The following is a 22,767-nucleotide window of genomic DNA, read 5'->3' as shown; positions in this document are numbered from 1 at the left end:
ACAAAATGAGGAAAAATTTGCATTTGTCTTTTCACAATAATTTTTTATAATCTTTTTGGATATTCTCATAAGTATTTATTTGCATGTTAGTACTATTTGTAAGGAAAAAGGATTTAGTCTTTATAGTTTAGGTTTGTCTATTTTAAAGGAATAGATAATTCGTTGTTTTTCTGTATAATCCTTGTGATTGACTTCAAAAGAAAACAATAGCTTGGTGAGAAGACTTGGAATAAATGTCAAGACAATAACCTTAAGATAATCTTCAATGTTCAAATTTTGACGACAAGAGAATAAGAATTAGTTTACTTTGGAAACGAAGGTTTCCAAAATGTGCAGGCCAAACGTAAAAAATAGTAATAATAATAATCTCATTGTCACAAAGTTTAACATAACCAGTACTCCAGTAGTATAATGATGGGACAAGTTATATGAATCTTTTGCAGCAAGTCCAAGGTTTGATGGAGAAAGTAAAATAATCAATCAGTAGCAGAATCGACCTTTCCTTATCCTTGCCCACGCAATGACTGCAACTACAACTCCTCCCAACTGATCCAAACTAGTCAAGGTATTGTTGTTTTTCCCCTGCATTCCCAAAAAAGTTGGTCTGGTTTAAGATATAGTCATATAGTCTCAAAGCAAATGTGGATTAGATTCTCACATCATACACACCTCTAGCATCTTTATAATGTTGAGTCCTAAGCTATAGATTCCCTGAAGATTAAGAGAGTGAGAGTATTTTAGATGATTCAGAAACGTTTCACTCATTATGACGAGTATCTAGAGAGACCTTACAGCAAATACAGGCACTCGGAGCATCAACCCAAAGTATGTAGTAACTTTTGGGTAAAGGAGCATATCGAGAAGCGTAATGGCATACACAGGTCCATTAGCACCCTGTACACAAATTGGAAAGAGTTTGACCATCCAAAACATGAGCGTGTGCATCTCTGTTCCAGTCTGTTTATACTTTTAAAAAATAATTTAACTGGATGAGTGAAAAAACATACCAGCTTCCCAATGGGGACTTTTAATTGATCCTTAGGGACAACTCTTTGGCCCTGTATGATTGATTAACCAATAACAAAGGTAAAGCATTTCGTCTAAACCTCACAAACACATAGAGAACATGTACGTAGTACAAATGCACTGGAAAAACTACACATCTGTGGACCTAGCATGGTTAGGAAAATGAGAAAATTATGCTTGTTGCACTATACCTTGAGTGATATAACCGAGAGAGCATGACTACTCAAGAAGAAAACAGAGCCACCAAGTGCTCCAGCAAAGTAGAGCTTCAAAAGGTAGCGCGGCCCAAAGCTTCTTGCAATCTAAGAACAAATGGGATTCGATATAAAGATCAATAGGTAGCAAGTTTTTCTTTTTAAACGAACTAAGGACGGTCCTTAGATGAGCCAGATTAAGTGTAAGTAGCCGGTTCATACTTCATAGGAAACAAATGAAAGCATTTCTCATTTCGTTTACGAAAATTAATATATGGAAACAAGGAAAAAATCTTACTCTGGCTCCGAAGTAGCAAAGCCCCATCATATTCAAGATGATATGAGTGGCTCCAACATGACTGAAACCCGAAGTGATCAGCGTGTGTATACGTCCAGTCATAAAACTGTACCTTGATAACTGTCCAAATACCATATGGTTAATAATACATGTAGATTTTTTATTTTTAAAAAAGTTGTTAGAATTTGATGAGGTCAGACCATAAAATTCTTCACCATCCACATATTGTCCTTGCCTAAAACCCGCCACATTGTAAATACAGCAGCATTAGCTATTACCAATCCAAAAACTACACCATTAGCTCCATTAATCCAAGACTTCCTGCCAGAGTTAAACCAATAAAGTGGTTTTTTCTTTTTGGTATTAGTATCCAAAATCAAATGGAGCAGGTAAAGAATCTAAGATTTTTGATGTAGGAGAACAATTTTTTAAAGGAGAAGGTCTAAACAGTGTCCAGCTTGCTATTCTATGTCTTATCTATAAAGAGAAAAGCATCAAAAGAGCTTTGTGCTGCTCAAAATCAAGAACTACGCAGAAATGGAAGAAAAAAAAAGCCTACTAATTTCTCTGAATCCTGACACGTCTTTTACTTGGAAGAGCCAAACGTACAATTGACCAGAAAAGCTAAAGAGAGTTGTGAAAAAAGGTCGATGCTTTACCAAATAAATCCTGTCAAACCCAGAAATTTTATGGTGAAGACAAATTTATCTTTGAAAAATGTAGTTTTTACTTGGAAACAAATAGGTACAATATAAAACAGAGGACCATAGAGAAAGGGGAACTCAGAATTTTTCTTAGGAAAGGTTCCAACTTTACTTTGAAAAACAAAAAGGGAGAGGAAAAGAAACGATACCATCCACGTTTTTGAAACCCAGTAAAACCACCAGACTCGAATCCATGACTAGGAAGCTCAGAACTGAAGAACCCAGCTCTAGATTCCATAACATTTCCGAATTTCAGCTTCAGATTGGTGTTTCCCAACTTCCCTGCGAAGAATCCATGAACTCTCGCCGATCGTGATACAACATAAGGAGGAACAAAGCGGGAAGAGAGATCAAAAGGAAGAAGATGGCTCAGGGAATGGCGACTCTGGCTCGCCTGCTTCGTCACCAATTTGGTTAGCTGCGGGGAAGAGCAACCGACGGCGACCCTGCGACAGAAAATCGCATGCATTTCGAAACTAATTTCAAATGTTTTACCAAATGGCGCAAAAATAAGAGAATAGCATCAACTTCTTCTGATTATTCATGAAAAGTGTGTGTTTCAAAAACTCAGGTCTTTTAAGTGCAATAAAATAGTGATGTAAATGTAACAAGAAGTAACAACTTTCTTTTTTTAGGTAAACAAAAGATTCCCTCCGGTTTAGGGAAATTGTAAATATACAACTTCCAACTTTCATTAAACCATGACGTTCCCATCTCTAAACCACAATCCCACTCAAGACAAGGTTAAATGTCTTACAAAACAAATAGTGGGTGGCATTTTCGGAATAAGATGAAACATTGAGGGTACAAATAATAATCTTAATTTTGTACACGTCGTCATCGTCTTTCTTCCTCCTTCGTACAGTGATTGAGTGCCTTGAAACTAAATAAAAAAATGGCCTCAAAACTCAAAACCTTCATCAATCTCCGTGACTACCCAATAACCCTATTCAACCAGATTCGATCACTATCCTCACGAATTCTCACACCTATCAATCAATCTCACTACAGGAAACGAATTTTACTCGCGAATCTCCTTCAGAGGTATGGTTTCCCTCCTTCTTCTCTTCAGCACTTCCTCTCAAGAAACAATCACCTATTGAATTCGGACTTAGTAGAAACCGAAATTTCTCTCGGCATCCTATTGTCATTGAAAATCCCTCAGAAATCACTCGTTTCGTTGATTTCCGATTGCCCTAATGTTCTGCGATCAGAGTTTCTGAGGAAATGGAGAGTTCCTCTGTCTAATTGCGGTAAACACGGTGTCGTCTCATCTTCTGCGATTAAGAGCGTCCTTGAACATTCTAGTAGAATTGGGATTGGTCCAGATAAGTTTAATGAGTGCGTAAGGGTTTTGAAGAGTTTAGGGTTTTGTGATAGTACTGTGAGTAGGATTTTAAGTTCATTCCCTGGTGTTCTTTTAGTGAATGAGATTGAAATTCGTAGGAAGATTGAGTTTTTAGTTGGAATTGGCATTGCTCGAGATAACATTGAGAGGTTCTTTCACGTTTTTCCTGAAGTTCTAGGGATTGGTACTGAGACTAGACTTAAGCCATTGCTTGATGAGTTCATGAAGATGGGGTTTAGTAAGGATGATGTAAAGAAAGAGATTGCTAGAGAACCGAGAGTTCTTGGTTTGGAGTTAGGTGAGCTTCCGCGGTGTTTGGAGTTGATCAACACATTGAAATGCCGGGAAGTGATTAGAGTTAGTATAATCAGCGAAGGAGCATTTCGTGCTGGGTTTGAAGTGAAGCTCAGAGTTGATTGTTTATGCAAATACGGGTTGATTCGTAGAGATGCATTCAAGGTTGTATGGAAAGAGCCGAGGGTGATCTTATATGAGATAGAGGATATAGAGAAGAAGATTGAGTTTTTAACTAACAGAATGGGATTTCATATCAATTGTTTAGCTGATGTACCGGAGTATCTAGGGGTTAATCTTCAGAAGCAGATCGTTCCACGGTACAATGTCATTGATTACTTGAAACTAAAAGGTGGGCTTGGCTGTGATATTGGATTGAAAGGTTTGATCAAACCAAGCATGAAAAGATTTTATAATTTGTACGTGATGCCATACCCAGAGTGTGAAAGAATCTTTGGAAAGAGAAAAGAGAATGTCCGAGTGAATAAACGACATCCCGCAGGGCTTTGGAAGCTTATGAAGCCGCCTAGCAATCTAACAACAAAAGAAGATGTGCAGAACATGAAGTCCTTTATAGAGTCACTTGCTTAGTATGTTGGATCTTGGACTTGCCTCTTACTAGATTGAAAGAGATCGGCCACTCTCTAGAGGGTTCTTGCTCCCTCACTTTGCTATGAGCTGCTCTGAATTGATATGGGTTATCAGGAACTTTCAGTGACTATCGAATCTGATCTCAACTCGCTCGAGTTCATGGCTTGATTATTCAAAGGACAATGCATACTCCTGAATAAGCCATGCTCACTTCTCGTTGTGCATCTTGGGAAGACATCTACCAATGCCATTGCCTTCGTTTCCATGTCTCTGCCTGATAGATTTGCTGAGCAAATGTAATTGGACTTTGGTTCTAAAAAGTCAAGTGCCATGTTCCAACTTCCAACTGTAACTACTAGTTAGGGATGTTACGTGGGCCGAGCCAGGCCGGCTAGTAGCCCGTTTTGGCAACTTTTATGCTAGGCCGATTCATCTGTTCCGTGATCCATCCCAGACAAACCATTTGTTTTTGGCATTTATACCAAAAATATTTGTTTCCAACAATTTTTTTTCTTAAACATTATTTTCAAATGTTTTACGTAAAAGCTCTGTTAACAAGAAACTTAGATTTATGTATGGAAGAATTGGTTATACATGAGTCAGTAAGTCATGAAATCTGTATAATGGGAAGAAGTTAATCAGTTAAATCTTATTTATTCCAAGAGGGTGATTGGAGAAAAAAAGAAGAAGAAGAGAGTTATTGGTAACTAGTGTTATTTATGTATTAATGAAGAAGAGAGTTATTGGTGTTATATATGTATTAATCAATCACAAATTGTACTACTAGTTAATTATGTAAGTAAAATCAATTGAAATGCAATATTAAATTTCCATGAAGATTTTAATTATAGAGAAAATTAAACTTTTCTATACATAGATAGATTACATGGTTCAATAAAAATTATTGTGAATAACAAGAAGTATTTAAAAAACGAAACTTATACTCTAAAAAAAAAAAAAAAAAAAAGACCAAGTGTTAAAAGGCTTGTAATGTAAGAAGCGACAGTTGGTCAAATAACATCTTTGACTTGGTCAACGTATTTTAACAACGGTTTTCTGTTAGAAATGGACTAATAGTATTAACTTACAAAAGACACACCCGATTTGTGAGTTGTGACATTTGCTTTGTCCTTAAGTATCACCACAAGCCAGCTTATATTGTCTCTATAGTTAGACAACCTTTGACCTTATTATACATACGTATATATGGAGCTTTTTTTTCAATTTCATATGGCATATATTTGTGTCACTGTGTGTGTGGTATCAATGTTCAAGGGAGACAGTTTTGTGGTTAACGAGGTCGATGCTTTGTTTGGTCCATACCCTGCATCGTCCATGGCCACCATATTACTATGTTTCGTGACGTAATTGATGATATGTATATCAAATTTCAACTCAAACTAGTTGAATATGAATGATGCAATTATGCACATTGATTTACAGGCCAGCGCTGGATTTAATATCCATTGAGCAAGTTATGAGAAAACAGTGGTCAATTAGTCAATTACCATTAAGTTCTTTTGAAGAGTCCAATATGGAACAAGATCAAACAAATTATGAGACTACAAAGACTTATGAGTTTATAACCAACTGAATTAAATTTCTATAAACAGACTCTTCCCTCTTGCACCTACTTCATCTTCTTTCTCTTACTATGTTTCTTCAATAGTCTTGTAACTGATAATATATGACCATTGAATGTAAATCAAACCTCTGTGTAAGTTGATTTATATCAGTTTCTGTCTATAAACTAGACTATATAATATAAGCCATCCCCCGGACGGTTTTACTTTTAGAATTTATTAAAATAGTAGTATAAGTTCGCATGAAGGACCGACACTGTCGAGTCATGTGCGTTTTAAAGAGACAATGAGGAAACAGTGACTTTTTTGTTGGGTCAAAGGGAAGCAAATCCATCTTGTTGGTTAACGATTCCATTATTAATTTTGGTGGATTCCCAATGGAATATCTAGGTAGAAATCATACAGTATTTACGGGCAAATTTGAATTCAAGTATTGAAAATTCTGCTCATTATCCCATCCATGATCCATTTCTTTTAAAATTAGAAACTACAGTAAAGCACTATGTAGTCTTACACACGTGGTATCGAATGAGCGAGATATGGCTGAGTACATTTTTCATTGATTTATGAGATGGTCGGAAGTCGGAACACACAATAATATCGTACTCGACCGTGTTGACCTATATGTTACTATGTACATCAAAATAGTCATGTACATATATGCTAGTTTAAGCTGTAGCCTTTTTTTACTTCCTAAACGTCCAAATAGGTAGCCAACCCTATATAACTCTTTCACATTTCAGTCGAATCATATTCTAAAATTTAACCGACCATATTGTATATCTTCCTCCTTCCACCGGTAACTGACTTTCCCTTGCGCGAAAAAGGATATTATTCTCTACCAGTTCGCGATATACATTCTAATATTTGATTCGTTCTTAATTACATGCATTATCGATTAAAAAGTATCAGAACAACTAACGATCATCATTATCTAGTCCTCGGAAAAATATTAAAGAATATCTGGTCCGACATTGCTAGATCCACTTGACTGCGAGCGTATCGGTGTCCGTAAGATTTATTGACTAGGTGGTATAGGAATTGGTAGTAAATAAATGAATATTTTTTCTTATGCATATATCTTTATATTTATATACAGTCTATGTTTTTAAGTTCTAACTTATTCATCTGATCTGCTGATCTCTTATTAGATATGTTTTAACAAAAAAAATCTCTTATTAGAGTATGAGGTTTCTTTAATATGTTTTTTCCTCTAGTTAAATGAATAGAACAAAATGGAAATTATATTTTAGTTAGTTCACCGAATCTCTTATTTAATAGAGGAATTGGTTTCTATCTTTTGTTCTTTCTCGTCATTGGAATAAACTGAATGATTTATTTTGTTTTTGTTTCAATATAAGTTATATAACTTCTAACATTCAGTAAGAACTATATATATTCTAATTTATTTACATGAAAATAATATACTTAGTTTTAAACTCCTATTATTAAGATTTTTGGTCATGATGAAACATTCCTTTGATTTAGTGACTTCTATCACACAGCCTTTTTCTCTCTTTGGGAATTTTTGGTATACGTTCGAAGAAATATGTTCCGTACGTAGACGATAATCTAAATGTTGTAGAAAAGTAACGAAGAATGATTACGTGATAACAATTGTTATTGAACTTTTAATATAACAAATTATTGGTACATTCATTAAGCACTTTCTAAAAAATATGGAGCCTGTAGGTATACAATGGCTTCACTCGGATGTCATGTAAACCAAATCATGTATAAACCATGCAAAAAGGGGTAAATCCATCAAATTAGAATGAAGAAAAGCGGTGCGATGTCTTGACCATGGTTAAAGGGTACCTAACTGGACTTTCTATCTAATCCATCTAACCCTAGTTAAAATCCTCCACTATATAAATTACATTCTCATGCACTGTCCCAATCATCACCAACTGTTTCTTCTCTTATGCTCTCACTAGCTAACTAAAAATCCATAATTTCTTCTTCAAGAAAATGACTATTGATATGTATCTTTCCTTCGCTTCTCGTTCTGGATCTTCTCCATTTCCAAGTCTCGAGCTTTGTCTCAGCATTTTCCTCTTCATCTCCCTTTTCGTTTTCTGGTTGACTCCAGGTGGCTTTGCTTGGGCACTCTACAAAGCTCGTTTCCATACCCGACCTGAGTCCAAAACCGGACCTGCCATTCCCGGCCCGTCTGGTCTCCCCATCTTTGGCCTCCTCTTGGCTTTTGTCAACAACGCCTTAACACACAGAATCCTCGCCAATATTGCTGACACTTGCAAAGCAAAAGCTCTCATGGCGTTCTCCGTAGGGTCAACCCGGTTTGTTATAACCAGCGAACCAGAGACCGCGAAAGAGCTTCTAAACAGCTCTGCTTTTGCAGACCGGCCAGTGAAAGAGTCTGCTTACGAGCTGCTCTTTGATAGAGCCATGGGGTTTGCTCCCTTTGGTGATTACTGGAGAGAGTTGAGGAGAATCTCTTCTACCCATCTCTTCAGCCCTAAGAGGATCTTCAGTTCTGGCGAGTCCCGCCGAAAAATCGGGCAAAACATGGTAGGAGAGATCAAGAACGCAATGGAGTGTTATGGAGAAGTGCATATAAAAAAGATCTTGCATTTCGGATCACTCAACAACGTGATGTCTAGCGTTTTCGGTAAAACATACAACTTCAACGAAGGTATTGTCTACTCGAAAGAGAGCAATGAGTTGGAGCATTTGGTGTCTGAAGGCTATGAGCTGCTCGGAATCTTCAACTGGAGTGATCATTTCCCTGGAATGAGATGGTTAGATTTACAAGGTGTGAGGAGAAGATGTCGTAGTTTGGTCGGTAGAGTGAATGTGTTCGTCGGTAAGATAATCAATGACCACAAATCAAAGAGGTCACTTCGTGATAATCCTGAAGAGAGCACTTATGATGATGACTTTGTAGATGTCTTACTTGGCATGCACGGCAACAGCAAACTTTCTGACTCCGATATGATCGCAGTCCTTTGGGTAACCACAAGTACTTACATGTATACACGTGGGTTAAGGAGTAAATAAGTAAATAACATAATTTAAACATTTTTTTGTTGTTGTATAGGAAATGATTTTTAGGGGAACAGACACGGTGGCGATTCTCTTGGAATGGATCCTTGCGAGGATGGTTCTTCACCCTGACATTCAAGCCAAGGCGCAGGCCGAGATCGATTGTATCGTGGGTGACTCGGGACGTCAAGTCACAGACTCAGACCTCCCCAAGCTCCCATACGTTCGTGCCATTGTCAAGGAAACCCTAAGGATGCACCCACCTGGTCCTCTCCTCTCATGGGCTCGTCTCTCCATTCACGATACTCAGATCGGGACTCACTTTATACCCGCAGGAACCACTGCGATGGTTAACATGTGGGCTATAACCCACGATGAAAAGGTCTGGCCGGAAGCTCATGAGTATAAACCAGAGAGGTTTCTTGGTGCGCAAGAAAGTAATAACTTCCCCATCATGGGATCTGATCTGAGGCTTGCTCCCTTCGGTGCTGGACGTAGGGTCTGTCCCGGCAAGTCAATGGGTCTAGCCACCGTGGAGCTATGGCTAGCTCAGTTGCTAGGAAGCTATAAGTGGGTCTCATGTGGTGAAGTGGATTTGAGTGAGACTTTGAAGCTATCTTTGGAGATGAAGAACACTCTTGTCTGCAAGGCAATCCCTAGGGGTTAAGTAGGGTTTCACAGACTATCAAATTATGCAACTTTGTTTATCTCTCTGGGTTGTCTGACTGCCCATGTGAGATTTCCTAATTAGTGATTTTTTTTTTTCTGTCACCTCCACATCTAAATGATTAGTATACTAAAACTTGTACCGGATTTGATATACAAAAGTCAAATTAATAAAGTTCCATTTCTGAAATTTTAATTTATGCTAATCAATGTATTTTATTTACTCTTAATACATAATTTTATAATAGCAGTTATTTATTTTTATATATATAACAGATAGACATATTAAATTGTTGATAATTGCAACTAAAATTCAAATCTAAATACTATGGGTCCGTCCATCTTTGTTGTGGAAAAATGTCTAAAACCTTTTATGCGGCCATGGAGTCACAGTCACAACTAAACTTGTGTGCTATATATGTGACAAACCGGATCCCAAGATTATATGTTTGATGTAATAATATTTTTTGCTATGCAATGTGTAAATTGCACACTCCTAAAATAATCTCAACGAAGGGGTTACATGTAGACATATATGGGCTTTTCTAATGGACAGGACTGCATAGGCCTCTGACATTCCATAATAGATAGGAGCCTTTTCTTTCTTTTTTGTTTTGGCAAAGAAGTGGAGCCTTTTCTAATTAGTAAATAAAGTGTACAAGGGGCTTGGAAGCTGCAGGGAAATTCAGCAACGGCCTAGAGATAAACGTGGACCGAACACAATAACGTAGCCAAACCAACCAAGCCTCTCTCTACCTGCTAATTTCCATTTCTAAAACGTGATTTTTTTAGTACCAACAACCACTTCTTCTCTACTTACAAATTTTTTTTCATACAATCACTTGCTTACCTTAATTTTTTTTTTTTTTGTTAAAGTCTTGTAAATAAATCTAAAATCTACTTCCTAGTGTTATATAGAGTTTTCAATATAACTTGCTAATAAAAATGAAATTCAATTTTACCAACTAAATTCAATAATTTTACATTGGTTTGTTCAACTGATGCGACCCTTATCGAGCCATCATCATCACCTACCTAAATCTTTCTTCCTATTATAAAACCCATTTTCTCATCTCTCAAGAATCTCAATCCCATCTTCCACAACTCTAACAAACCTTCCCGATTCATCCTCTTTGACTCCCTTCACTCGATCTCATCCGCAATGGAATCAAAGACAACCCAAAACGGATCCGAAGTCGTCGAACTCACAGAGTTCGAGAAAACCCAGAAGAAGTATCAAGATTTCATCGCTACACTTCCAAAGAGCAAAGGCTGGAGACCAGATGAGATCTTAACCCAATACGGTGGACACTGGTGGCAAGAATGTCTCCTCGAAGGTCTTTTTCACGCTAAAGACCATTTCGAAGCACGACCAACTGATTTCCTCGTCTGTAGCTACCCAAAAACCGGTACAACTTGGCTCAAAGCACTAACTTACGCAATCGTCAATCGTTCTCGTTACGACGACGCCGCAAACCCACTCCTCAAACGAAACCCTCACGAGTTTGTCCCTTACGTTGAGATCGACTTCGCGTTTTACCCCACCGTTGATGTTCTTCAAGACAGAAAGAACCCACTTTTCTCTACTCATATCCCAAACGGGTTATTACCCGATTCGATTGTGAACTCTGGTTGTAAGATGGTGTACATATGGAGAGACCCGAAAGATACTTTCATCTCCATGTGGACTTTCTTACACAAGGAGAAGTCTCAAGAAGGTCAATTAGCGAGTCTTGAGGACAGCTTTGATATGTTTTGTAAAGGTTTATCTGTGTATGGTCCTTATCTGGATCATGTTTTGGGTTATTGGAAAGCTTACCAAGAGAATCCAGATAGGATTTTGTTCCTTAGGTACGAGACCATGAGGGCCAATCCTTTGCCTTTTGTGAAGAGATTGGCTGAGTTCATGGGTTATGGATTCACTGATGAGGAAGAGGAGAATGGTGTTGCTGAGAAAGTGGTGAAGCTTTGTAGCTTTGAGACGTTGAAGAATCTTGAAGCTAACAAAGGTGATAAAGAAAGAGAGGATCGTCCTGCTGTTTATGCGAATAGCGCGTATTTTAGGAAAGGAAAGGTTGGAGATTGGGCTAATTATTTGACTCCTGAGATGGCTGCTCGTATTGATGGCTTAGTGGAGGAGAAATTCAAAGATACTGGCTTGCTTCAACATGATAACTGAATGTGTTTTATTCTGGTCCTTCTGTTATTTGGTGCGGCGAAACAGAGGATGCTCTGTTTTGCTTTGTTTGGTTCTGTATTCTCATTATTGTCTGTATCATCTTATTTACAACAAGAGAAAGATATTTCGATTTATGATCCTAAATGCTTGATTTAATACCTATCCGAAAACATTGGATTTAATCACAGAAGAAAAAGAGAATCAAAGGAGTTGACTCTGCATACATTAGGCAAAGATGAATGATGTTAAACAAAGGCATTGCAAAGCCAATTCCGTTTATAGAACCAATGCATTTGGATAGAAACACAAGCAACATTTATTCTTCCACTATATAACTTAATACATTTTGGAGCCATACTAACATAAGAAGCAAACTTATGTTGTAAACAAAGCATATAAAGATCAGTCATTGCTCGGAACAAGAGTTAGTCATTCATTTACCATGTTCAAGCAAGCCGGTGCCCTTAAATTTCTCTTCCATTAACCCATCTATACGAGCAGCCATCTCCGGAGTCAGATAGTTCGACCAATCTCCCACCTTTCCTTTCCTGAAATACGCGCTATTCGCGTAAACACCAGGACGATCCTCTCTGTCTTTCTCCCCTTTGTTAGCTTCAAGATTCTTCAACGTCTCGAAGCTGCAAAGATTCACCACTTTCTCAACAACACCTTTCTCCTCTTCCTCGGCTGTGAATCCATGACCCATAAACTCAGCCAGACTCTTCACGTACGGTAAAGGATCAGCTCTCATCGTCTCGTACTTGAGGAACAAGATCCTATCTGGATTCTCTTGGTATGCTTTCCAATACGCCAGGATATGATTAAGATAAGGACCATACCCAGACAGACCACGACAGAACATATCAAAAGACTCCTCAAGATTGCTGACAGGTCCAAGCTCTGTCCTTTCCTTGTGAAGGAAAGTCCACATGGAGATGAAAGTGTCCTTTGGTTCTCTCCATATGTAAACCATCTTACAACCGGATTTCACAACCGAATCAGGTAATAACTCGTATGGGATATGAGTCGAAAACAGAGTGTTCCCTTTGTCTTTGAGAACATCAACTTCAGGGAAGAAAGGGAAATCTATCTCAATGTAAGGAACAAACTCGTGAGGGTTACGTTTCAGGAGAGGGTTGGAGGAATCATCGAAGCGGGAACGATTTGCGATGGCGAAAGTCAGGGCTTTGAGCCAAGTGGTGCCTGTCTTTGGGTAGCTACAGACGAGGAAGTCACTGGGTCGTGCTTGAAAGAACTCTTGCGCGTGAATACAACCTTCGAGGAGAGACGGTAGCCACCAGTAACCACCATACTCGATCAGGGGCTCTTTCGGTCTCCAGCCTTTCTCGTGAGGAAACGTGGAGATGAGGTCTTGATACCGTTTTTGATTTTTCTCGAACTCTGTTGATTCTGTCTTGGTCTCGTCGTGACTCGGTAGGGTCGTGGTCGTGATCGTAGCCTTGGCGGTTAGGGTTTCTGATTCCATTGAAGATTAGAAAGAGAATTTGAAAGAATTGTGCTGAGTTCTGTAGGAAATGAGTGATGATGGTCTGTGTTTGGACAAAGATCAGATTGGCTTTAGTAATGCAGCTATTTTTACCCACGTGTTAATATGTGATTCGCAGGTTGTTGGTTTGGTGTGCACATGCTTAAAGTAGAAAACGCACTCAGAGACAGAGAGTTTATAACTTAAATACTATATGATTTGTTAATCTATAAAAAATTGGCCAAAAGGTAGGCTCTTATCTGTAATCTATTCAACTATAAACTACACTCTTCACTTGCAGAAATCTGAATCTGCTGCTGTTATAAGGTCTACAATTTAATGTACAAGATTCAACCTGATTAAGTAAGTATCTAGATATCTATTTTCGTAATGACTTGATGAAGAAAACAAACTCTTCAAGTGCTTTAAGCTGTGATACAATCTTGCAAATAAGAATGGCTCGAGTGTACCTGTCCCAGTAAGGTTTTTACTTCCCGAGGTTGTTGTCAACGGGTCTAGTTGAGTTTATGTTCTCATCCACTAGCTCCTGAAGAGACGGCTCTGTTAACCAGTTTGATGTCAGCTCGACCACCGAGCACTCTAGGGTCTTTGGTATGGCCTTAGCAACAGATTGTCCAAACAATGTGGTCTGAACGGTAAGGTTCTTGATGTGAGATTTCATGGTCATCATTGTGGTGGCTAGGTTGTAGTGGTTCCTTGAAGAGTAGAGCTGATAAGCCGATAGTTACAGGCTGAGCTTCCGCTAACGTTATATGTCATCTTTTGATTGCAGCTTTTGAGAGCAGAAGCGGCAATTTCTGATTTTTGTGTTATTGAGCAGAAGCTAAACGAAGATTACTGTGTTCTTTGGTCATAGAAACATAAGTTTTGGCAAGTGTCATCTAACATTGTCAGGAGTACGCGGAAGCGCTTGTTGCCTTCTCAGTGAAATTTGTACGGTCATATGATGCCTTCTCAACTATTGCGTCTCCTTCCTATTAAATATAAGAAGATGAGAGTAAGTCCTCTAAAGAAACAGACATGAAAATAATAGTAATGTTTTCTATAGTGATTATCAAATGATACAAATGTGCAAATGAGGATGGGGAGACAATATAACTGGGAACTAGTTCAAGCAATTGGAACTCCACTGTCCTAACTAGCAAAACAGAGCTAAATAGCTTAATACCAAATGAGAGTAAGGTGCATTTAGAGTTTCTTATCAGACCTGGTAAAGTATATTCACTCCTCTGGAAAATCCACACACAACATCAGGAAATTTCTACCTAAACCAAACCCGAAATTAAGGCACAATGATAATCAATACACAGACCACTGGAGGGATCTAACATGCCACACAGACCCAAAAAAAACAATGTGAACAAAAAAGTATCATTTCAATGGACTTTTCATTCTAAGCAATTCATGAAGAACCTATGGAGTCTGACGGTTTCAGAGGTAGAGCTAGGAACAAAGAAGACATGAAGTGTCCTCAATTTCTTCGTCCTTGGACAACAATCACAGCAGGTTACTGTTCGTTGGTGACTAAAAAAATGTCACTTTTATTAAAGTCTGAAACTTTTATAGTTTTCTGATCTTGTTCTGATGGCTAAGGGCTAATAAAAATCCTATAAACATGCAGTGATAAGTCTTAGGTATCACAATTTGTTGTTTTCCCCTTCACGAAATTCCACAACGAATGATCAAAGCTAAACACTAGTCTAAGCATCAATCGAAGCATGCGATTTTAACTAGGAGTGAGAGGGAACGAGAGAAATACAACTTACAAGTAGGATCTTGCTGGGATTAATCGAGAGATGGAGGAGAGACTAGAGAGTGACATGTGATGTTGCCCTGGATTCCTTCCACTTGACTCTTGACTCGAGTATCCATCCTTCAGTTTCTCATTTTTCTTTATTTGCTGGTCTTAGCCCATATTGGTTGGGCCCATTGGACCATTAATGTGGGAGTGCTTGTGAAGTTCGGAGCCTTCAGTTTTTCTCTGTTTTTGACAAAAATATCCACAATATTAATTATTAAAGTCTCCATATCTTTATTTTATTTTATCTTTTTTAATATATCCCCGGAAAAACAAACTAAACGTACAATAATTATTTTACTTTCATATATTTTTAGAAGAATCTGAACTATATCATACATCTAGGGATGTAAAAATGGGTAACCCAACTCAACTCAAAATCAAATGAGTTTAGAGTTAAATGAGTTATGGGTTGATCCAACTCATTTAATTTATTTGATGGGTTGAGTTGTTAAATGGGTTAACCCATTTTAAATATTATTATAAACAATAATAAATAATTATCATTAGTAATTCATTATCATCAAATTAAGGTTATTTACGGATTCCACTTTTTACGGGTTTACGTTTTTGGCGGGAAAATCACGGATTTACGTTTTTGGCGGGAAAATTATAGGTTTACGTTTTTGGCGGGAAAATTACGGGTTGATGTTTTTGGCGGGAAAATTACGGGCTTACGTTTTTGGCGGGAAAATCTCGGGTTTACGTTTTTGGCGGGAAAATTACGAGTTTACGTTTTTTGCGGAAAAATCTCGGGTTTACGTTGTTGGCGGGGAAATCATGGGTTTATGATTTTGGCGGAAAAATTACGGGTTTACGTTTTTGGCGGGAAAATTACAGGTTTACGTTTTTGGCGGGAAAATCACGGGTTTACGTTTTTGGCGGGAAAATCACGGGTTTACGTTTTTGGCAGAAAAATCACGGGTTTATGTTTTTGGCGGAAAAATCACGGATTTACGTTTTTGGCGGGAAAATTACGGGTTTACGTTTTTGGCAAAAAAATTATGGATTTACGTTATTGGCGGGAAAATCTCGGGTTTACGTTTTTGGCGGGAAAATCACGGGTTTACGTTTTTGGCGGAAAAATCACGGGTTTACGTTTTTGGCGGAAAAATCACGGTTTTATGTTTTTTTGTGGAAAAATTACGAGTTTACTTTTTCTCAATTTCATCGCTTGTATATTTAAGATATTTGGAAAAATATTAATTTTATTAAATTGGTTTAGATGTGTTGGTTAAACTTAAATTGGCATTGGTTTAGAGATTTTAGTTGGTTTAATTTAGTTTTACAAAACTTGATGGGTTAATTGGGTAACCCATTGAAATCATTAACCATTACAACCCAACTTATTTTACTCATCAAACCAAATGACTCATCAACTCATTTGATCCATCAACTCATTTGAGTCAAAAATTTCAACTCATTAGAGTTCATGAATTGAGTTGAGTTGAGTTGACGCATGAATTTTGACCAATTTTTACACCCCTACATACATCTTATTTATTTTGGGAATTAAGAAAATTACATGTTGCATATTGATGTGGGTGTGATAACGAGTCATTGAGTAGAATTAATGGTAGTCTATGGGCCTATGGCGATGGCACGTGTTTGTGTGAGACTGTTGACTATTTCAATGATCCATGACGTAAATTCCAACTTAACATTTTGCATAATGGACTCAACAACATTTGCATAATTATTTACTAACTTTCAACTTTGGCTCCTTCCACTTGTCATTTTACGGGATTATTTGAAAAGCTGGTTTTTTTTGGTACAATTAACAAATAGAGTTATACTTATTCCCACAAGATATCTTTGATTCTTAATTTCTCCCTCCATAATCAATCATAATGGAATACTATAAGTGTAAACATTAATAAACAACAAAACGTGATTTGGTTTTTAAAAAGTGAAATCACATCTCATGTCCTATGCTACTCAGCACCTTCCTCGACAAAAGTGGTTCTATTTCTTCTTGTATCTTTTGTCGCAGTTGATTACAAACAACATTGTTCACTTAAATGTATTAGATTTGGTGAAGTAGAGAGATCTCTTTATGGATTTTCAACTACTATGCCCATACAATGATGTCGATGTTTCATTCTTTCAGAGAGTTATGCACACATGTTTATTAATTAGGGAGCCCATATGATACAGATTGTTTTGTATAAATGATGGACCTAACGTGTAACTGGCAGATCAATTTGTATGTTGTAGTCGAATCTTCTAATTCCCTCAACAACTCTTCTCGTAATGAACACTGTCGTACATGGTTGATGAATCAATTTTTTTGAACATGGATTTCCACAAAGCAATTTTTAATTTATCTTTGCATGTAATGTAAGAAACTATTTTAACCTTAACTAAACAAAAAAAAAAGACACAATTTTCAAAAAAAATCTTTAAAGGAATAAAACTGCGGCAGCTTCCGACTCTCGAATGTAATCATCGTATAAGCGGCTGTAGGAACCCGTACGTTTACAAGTTCAATGCTATATGAAGCAAATTATTTATGGTTTATGTATATGTACCATAAATATTATCAATAAATGGTTTTGGCTTCTAAAGATGATTGGTATACATGATCAAACACCACTAGTTGGTCAAACCAATCAGGCAATCAATTCGGAAAAAAGTTTTGAGTATATTTTATACCTTCATTCGTTTCCACGAAGCCACCGAACCATGCTCTAGATAAGATTTGTACTTATATCCAATGTTTAATTTAGATTGTGGGAATTATAGTAGAATTTCTTTTTCGATTAGTCGAAAGTTTAAATAGCCACGCTAATTATATATTCGACGTTGTGTTGAACTGTATTGCAAAGATTTGCCTAAACGTTTTTCGTTCGACATGAGTAGTTAGGTTAATGTGGGGGGGGGGGGGGGTTCAAACCAGACGTGAATCGTGATGATAGACAAAACATTATCTCAAAAATTAGATTTGTCTATGCTCAATTCAAAAATTAGATGAACGTTACTGATGGATAAAGTTTGTCCTTTTGAATCAGTATTCCGTTTCCGTAACATAGACATTCCACCTATACTCATGACATGCATCAAATGAGACACATCAAATGATAATGATACTGTATATATTGCGGCTCGACGGTATATTTGCATCTATTAACATGCATGCACAAACATATCATGGTCAACATGTGCTCTCGGAAAATGTCCTTTTAGTAATTAAACATATTTTGAGATATATTTATTATTACTTAACTTTTTTTTAATAGAAAATGTTTTAAAAAAATATACAAATCTGCCTAATGTTGTTTGTGATTTCTAATATATATGCAGATTTCATAATTTAATTAATTAAGTGGAACAGTTGAATCAATAATTAAGACAAACAGAAAAGTGGAACCGAAAAGATAATCTTTTTATATAGTATATATCAGTTATTATCATGTAACTCACCTGCTTGTTGTGGCGGTTAGCTTAGCTTGTCCACTCGTGAGCCATCAAACCAATAGTTGAACAATATTATACGTACGAAACCAACAAAAATAGTAATTATGATAATCTGAATGTTGATAAATGAACATAATATTTGTGAATTAATTTTTTCTTTGTCTCAGATTCAGTATTCTAAAGTTTTATCAATTTTAGTTTCTTATGAAGCTAACAACGTCAAAATTCACAAACGGTCGAAACACACTACACACACAAACTAAAAACACCATAGCAAATCAAACTCTAATTGATTTACATGCCAAATGCAAATTTTCATCATCATCAATATAACTCATCCAAAATAATTGTCAATCCCTTCACAGGAGTCATCAACTTCATTGATCGGCGTCACGTAGCTATCATTAAACGACGTCGTCTCGATTTTATCCTCTTGAAAGATCATTGTAATTTCCCTCATGAATGAAGTATTCTCCAAACAAGACTCAACGGACATCAATAAATCTTCATGAGATAAAACATGACTCAAACATCTTGATGAAAATCTCGTCATATCTTCAATGTCACCGACTATTTCCTCGTATAAACACGGGTCGGGGGAGTCAGAGAACGTGGATGAGGATAGAGATGTTGCATCAACGGTTATGCTACGGTTGATGGGGAGATTCGAAGAGGTATGTGTGGAGGAAGAACTCGTTGACCTCTCACCTTCTGAAACACTTGTAGTTGGAGTAGTGTGACTAGTAAGTAGGCCATTACTTCCAATAATATCAGACAGAACATTGTGGTTGATTCTATGACCGAATCTGTTTGCTACTCTGTTCAAAAACCGAGCTGATGATGATCCTGACAACTTTTTGTTATTTGAATTCTGATCATCTTTGTCGTCATGAACGCTGCTTTTCTCGGGATGCGCGGAATGGTCAGATGATTTACCGGCTCCATCGAGAAGGGATTTGTGGGTCAACGGATCAATACCTTTCTTGACCAGACATTTCTTGATGTGAGTGTTCCAATGGTTCTTGATCTCATTGTCTGTTCTTCTTGGTATTTTACGAGCTATGGCCGACCATCTAATCAACAAAACATTATTTATTAGCAAATGTGTATATTTACATACCAAATCCTCACTAGATACCATTACTTTAGGAATACACATTTTGTGGATTATTAAAGGATATTTTTTTTCTACCTTTACATCCTAGCTAGCTAAATTATTGCGTCCAGTCAAATTATTTTATAATAACATTAAAGAATCTTTTCGTCTGTAATCCTTATTTAAAATCATATTAATAATTTGAAATCAGTCGTACATCATATGACATATATATGTTATGAAAAAATATATAAAAATGTGTGCCTATGTTCTTGTCCTTAGGCCTGTCGATGGTCATCATTATATAGTTAAAACTTACTTGTTGCCATGAATGGCGTGGAGGTTGATGATGGAATCTTCCTCGTCTTGGCTAAACTCTCCACGTTTAATGTCAGGTCTTAAGTAATTCGCCCATCTCAATCTGCAGCTTTTGCCACATCTTTTGAGTCCTATAATAATTTCATAATGATTAAAAGCATTAAATTATTAGATGCAACTAAAAGCTGATTGCATATTCCAAATTAATTAGCGATAATAATAATAATTGAAGTAAAATAAATACATACCAGCTTTGTCCGGAAGGGTTCGCCAACCGCCTTCACCATGTCGTTGAACATAGGCGATAAGCTTTTGGTCTTCTTCTTGAGTCCATGCTCCTTTCTTCAACCCTTCTGCTCTACAACACGGCGTCCGTACCATTCTTGATTCTTGAATGTATTAATAATAGAAGCTAGAGATAGAGAAAGAGATGTAGTTGTTGTTGTTGTGGGCTTGTGATGGATCGATCATACAAAGAAAGGACTAGATCTTTTGGTAAGAACATTAAGGCAAGGATAGATACGTCTTATTCTGTTATTCCTCGATACTCGACTTTGCTAGCTTTTCGTAAACTGAAATTTTGTGTTCTCTCTTTACGAATATCTCTTATTTTTTCTTTAAGATGAAGAAGATAGAGAAGAGGGAGTTTTGTATGTTCAGCCAAGTAAGAAATTTAAAGAAGGAACGTAGAGCTTTTTATCTTGATTTGGCATGGCTCGTGTGTAGCCGACGCCGTCGTTTTCAAGTGTTTGACACGTGGATTTGTAGTTTTTCATTGGTTATAAATAAATATCTCATTTGATTAAAATGTGTAGACTTTGTCAGTGGAAAATAAATTGAGATGGAGGTTCTTGTACGTATTCTTTATTTCTTACCTAGCCATATATTGTTTCTCCTATGAATTAAATTTATCATTACCAAATTATACAATATATTACTCCAGTGATTTTTAATTCTTTTAGCCAATGTAATCATCATTTTTACTAATATCGAATCGTTATAGACTAAAATCCACATTAGTTTTGGAATTCATGAAACATATAAGATAATACTGTTTAAAACGTTCAATAGTATGTTGGAACAATTAAAAATAGGAAAAAATAATATAACATTAACAATAGTATTTTATATATATTATGGAAGTTCTGGAATTTTGGAGACGAACTTAAAAATATTCTTAGGAAAATATGAAATGTACCACCTTTCAAGGTTCAGAAAGACAGAAACTATTTTGTGTGTGGCTGAAAACTCATACTAGTATATAATTTATTTATCTATAATGCTGTTTAATCTCTAATTGTATAACCAGATATTTCATATTAAATTTCTCACAATTTTTTTTTCTTTTGTTTAAAAACAAATTTGTTTTTGTTAGTTAAAACTTCTAAAGTGAATATATATTGTACACAGAATTTCTGGAAAGAAAATTTTGATCTCTAACATAAATTACACAATTAAATTCTTGCCACTTGTTTTAATTCAATATTGCCATATAGTTCATTTTTAATTGATTTTATAGAAAAACACACAAATTAAAAAAATGTATTAGTTTTTGTGATTAAAACTGATCAGAAATGTATTAGTTTTGTGATTTATATTTTTCTATAATTTTAAACCAATGATATTCAATTATTTGTTTTGAAGTTTATATACTAATGTAGGTCAAGTTAGTTTTTTTGGAAAGTAATACTTCCTCTATTTCTTATTATTTGATTTTTTAGAAAATAAAATTGTCTTAAAAAAATTATTTTGTAAGTTTTCTATGCACTATTTATTAGTTATTATTAATGAATTTTAATGTGACAAATTTAAAGAACTCTCATTTAAATAACAAAAGATTAAATAATATTTGCCAAAAAAAGATCGATAAATATCCCACGTTAACTTAACATCATACAGTAATTTAGATGACAACGTAATAGACAAAAGATATTTTGATAAAGGATACATTCGTTTTATTCAACAATTATGCTTCAACGCTGAAGTAGATGTACACTATTTTACTGTTTTTTTTTTCAGCTGAATTTTCTCATCTGCTAGACAATATTTCGGACAAATAAAGAAATCATTCGCCAGAGTAAGATTTGTCAAAAAAGTCACAAGTCACCACGTCTCACGAGTTGTGGAAAAAAAAAAGCTGACCTCGAGAGATGGAAAACTAAAATCCATACAAAAACAAATAATCCGAAACGAGAAAGAGTACGTGTAATGTATTTTTGTCGGAATAAAATCAACTGTAAAAGATGGAGTGCGAGACTTTTCTAAGGAAGAAGACAAGATGGTGAATTTAAAACATTAACAAGCAAATTGAAAAACTAAAACGCATTTCAACGACAAAAGCAAATAATAATAAGAAATAGAAAACGGTTCTAAACAAATTGTTGGCGGTATGGTGTTATACGAAAACTGAAGATTCGAGGAAAGTGGAAAATTGTAGTAACCAATATTACGGTCGTTTGGATTTGATGACAAAAATATAAACTACAACTTGGTCGCTCAAACACTGGACCTGGACAGCATTTAGCTGAATCAAATATCCACAAAATGGAAAGAAAATAATCACAGCTTTTCTACCTTATAATTTTCCACGGTTTTTAAAAAAATTTAGACTAAAAAGCATTATTCCCTTTGAAAAATCATTTGTTGCTTAGTTAACTGAAGATACTCATACTCTTTTGGAAGAGCAACGCTGAATACAGTATACTTATTTCAAAAATTCAATTTTCATTACTAGACTTGCAC

The 22,767-nt window shown here is 36.2% G+C and overlaps 7 protein-coding genes across 9 annotated transcripts; 3 read left to right on the top strand and 4 right to left on the bottom strand.

Annotated features, from left to right (window-relative positions):
* Positions 1-344: 344 nt before the first annotated feature.
* AT1G74130 (Rhomboid-related intramembrane serine protease family protein) lies at positions 345-2,767 on the bottom strand. Of its 2 annotated transcripts, none has more exons than NM_202412.1 (8): positions 2,372-2,721; positions 1,719-1,839; positions 1,519-1,638; positions 1,218-1,328; positions 1,008-1,058; positions 793-894; positions 668-711; positions 345-582 (listed from the first exon to the last, which is right to left on the bottom strand). In NM_202412.1, the coding sequence occupies exons 1-8, from the start codon at positions 2,689-2,691 to the stop codon at positions 561-563; spliced, it is 891 nt and encodes a 296-aa protein (NP_974141.1). In that variant the 5' UTR covers positions 2,692-2,721; the 3' UTR covers positions 345-560. The 2 variants fall into 2 exon arrangements, with proteins under 2 accessions (NP_974141.1, NP_177553.3); NM_106073.5 differs by having other exon boundaries at positions 346-582; positions 670-711; positions 2,372-2,767.
* A 278-nt stretch (positions 2,768-3,045) lies between these two features.
* Positions 3,046-5,204, top strand: AT1G74120 (Mitochondrial transcription termination factor family protein). The gene has a single exon (NM_106072.4). It carries the CDS (start codon positions 3,118-3,120, stop codon positions 4,453-4,455), a length of 1,338 nt encoding a protein of 445 aa, NP_565080.1. The 5' UTR covers positions 3,046-3,117; the 3' UTR covers positions 4,456-5,204.
* Positions 5,205-8,009: 2,805 nt separating this feature from the next.
* Positions 8,010-9,711, top strand: CYP78A10 (cytochrome P450, family 78, subfamily A, polypeptide 10; the record flags this gene model as incomplete). Its single annotated transcript, NM_106071.1, has 2 exons — positions 8,010-9,011; positions 9,100-9,711. 2 exons carry the CDS (start codon positions 8,010-8,012, stop codon positions 9,709-9,711), a joined length of 1,614 nt encoding a protein of 537 aa, NP_177551.1.
* Positions 9,712-10,683: 972 nt separating this feature from the next.
* On the top strand, positions 10,684-12,033 carry SOT16 (sulfotransferase 16). Its single transcript, NM_106070.2, has one exon. The coding sequence runs from the start codon at positions 10,873-10,875 to the stop codon at positions 11,887-11,889; it is 1,017 nt and encodes a 338-aa protein (NP_177550.1). The 5' UTR covers positions 10,684-10,872; the 3' UTR covers positions 11,890-12,033.
* A 151-nt stretch (positions 12,034-12,184) lies between these two features.
* Positions 12,185-13,564, bottom strand: SOT18 (desulfo-glucosinolate sulfotransferase 18). Its single transcript, NM_106069.3, has one exon. The coding sequence runs from the start codon at positions 13,373-13,375 to the stop codon at positions 12,323-12,325; it is 1,053 nt and encodes a 350-aa protein (NP_177549.1). The 5' UTR covers positions 13,376-13,564; the 3' UTR covers positions 12,185-12,322.
* Positions 13,556-15,262, bottom strand: AT1G74088 (galacturonosyltransferase). Of its 2 annotated transcripts, NM_001198467.1 has the most exons (3): positions 15,163-15,262; positions 14,283-14,370; positions 13,628-14,105 (listed from the first exon to the last, which is right to left on the bottom strand). In NM_001198467.1, exons 2-3 carry the CDS (start codon positions 14,337-14,339, stop codon positions 13,863-13,865), a joined length of 300 nt encoding a protein of 99 aa, NP_001185396.1. In that variant the 5' UTR covers positions 14,340-14,370; positions 15,163-15,262; the 3' UTR covers positions 13,628-13,862. The 2 variants fall into 2 exon arrangements, with proteins under 2 accessions (NP_001185395.1, NP_001185396.1); NM_001198466.2 differs by having other exon boundaries at positions 13,556-14,370.
* Positions 15,263-18,779: 3,517 nt separating this feature from the next.
* On the bottom strand, positions 18,780-20,800 carry MYB122 (myb domain protein 122). Its single transcript, NM_106068.3, has 3 exons — positions 20,274-20,800; positions 20,027-20,156; positions 18,780-19,684 (listed from the first exon to the last, which is right to left on the bottom strand). Exons 1-3 carry the CDS (start codon positions 20,404-20,406, stop codon positions 18,946-18,948), a joined length of 1,002 nt encoding a protein of 333 aa, NP_177548.1. The 5' UTR covers positions 20,407-20,800; the 3' UTR covers positions 18,780-18,945.
* Positions 20,801-22,767: the final 1,967 nt, after the last annotated feature.

This window comes from Arabidopsis thaliana, assembly GCF_000001735.4.
Source record: "Arabidopsis thaliana chromosome 1 sequence".
Lineage (NCBI taxonomy): Eukaryota > Viridiplantae > Streptophyta > Magnoliopsida > Brassicales > Brassicaceae > Arabidopsis > Arabidopsis thaliana.
Note: the sequence above shows the minus strand (reverse complement) of the source record. Positions and strands in the feature narration are given on the sequence as shown.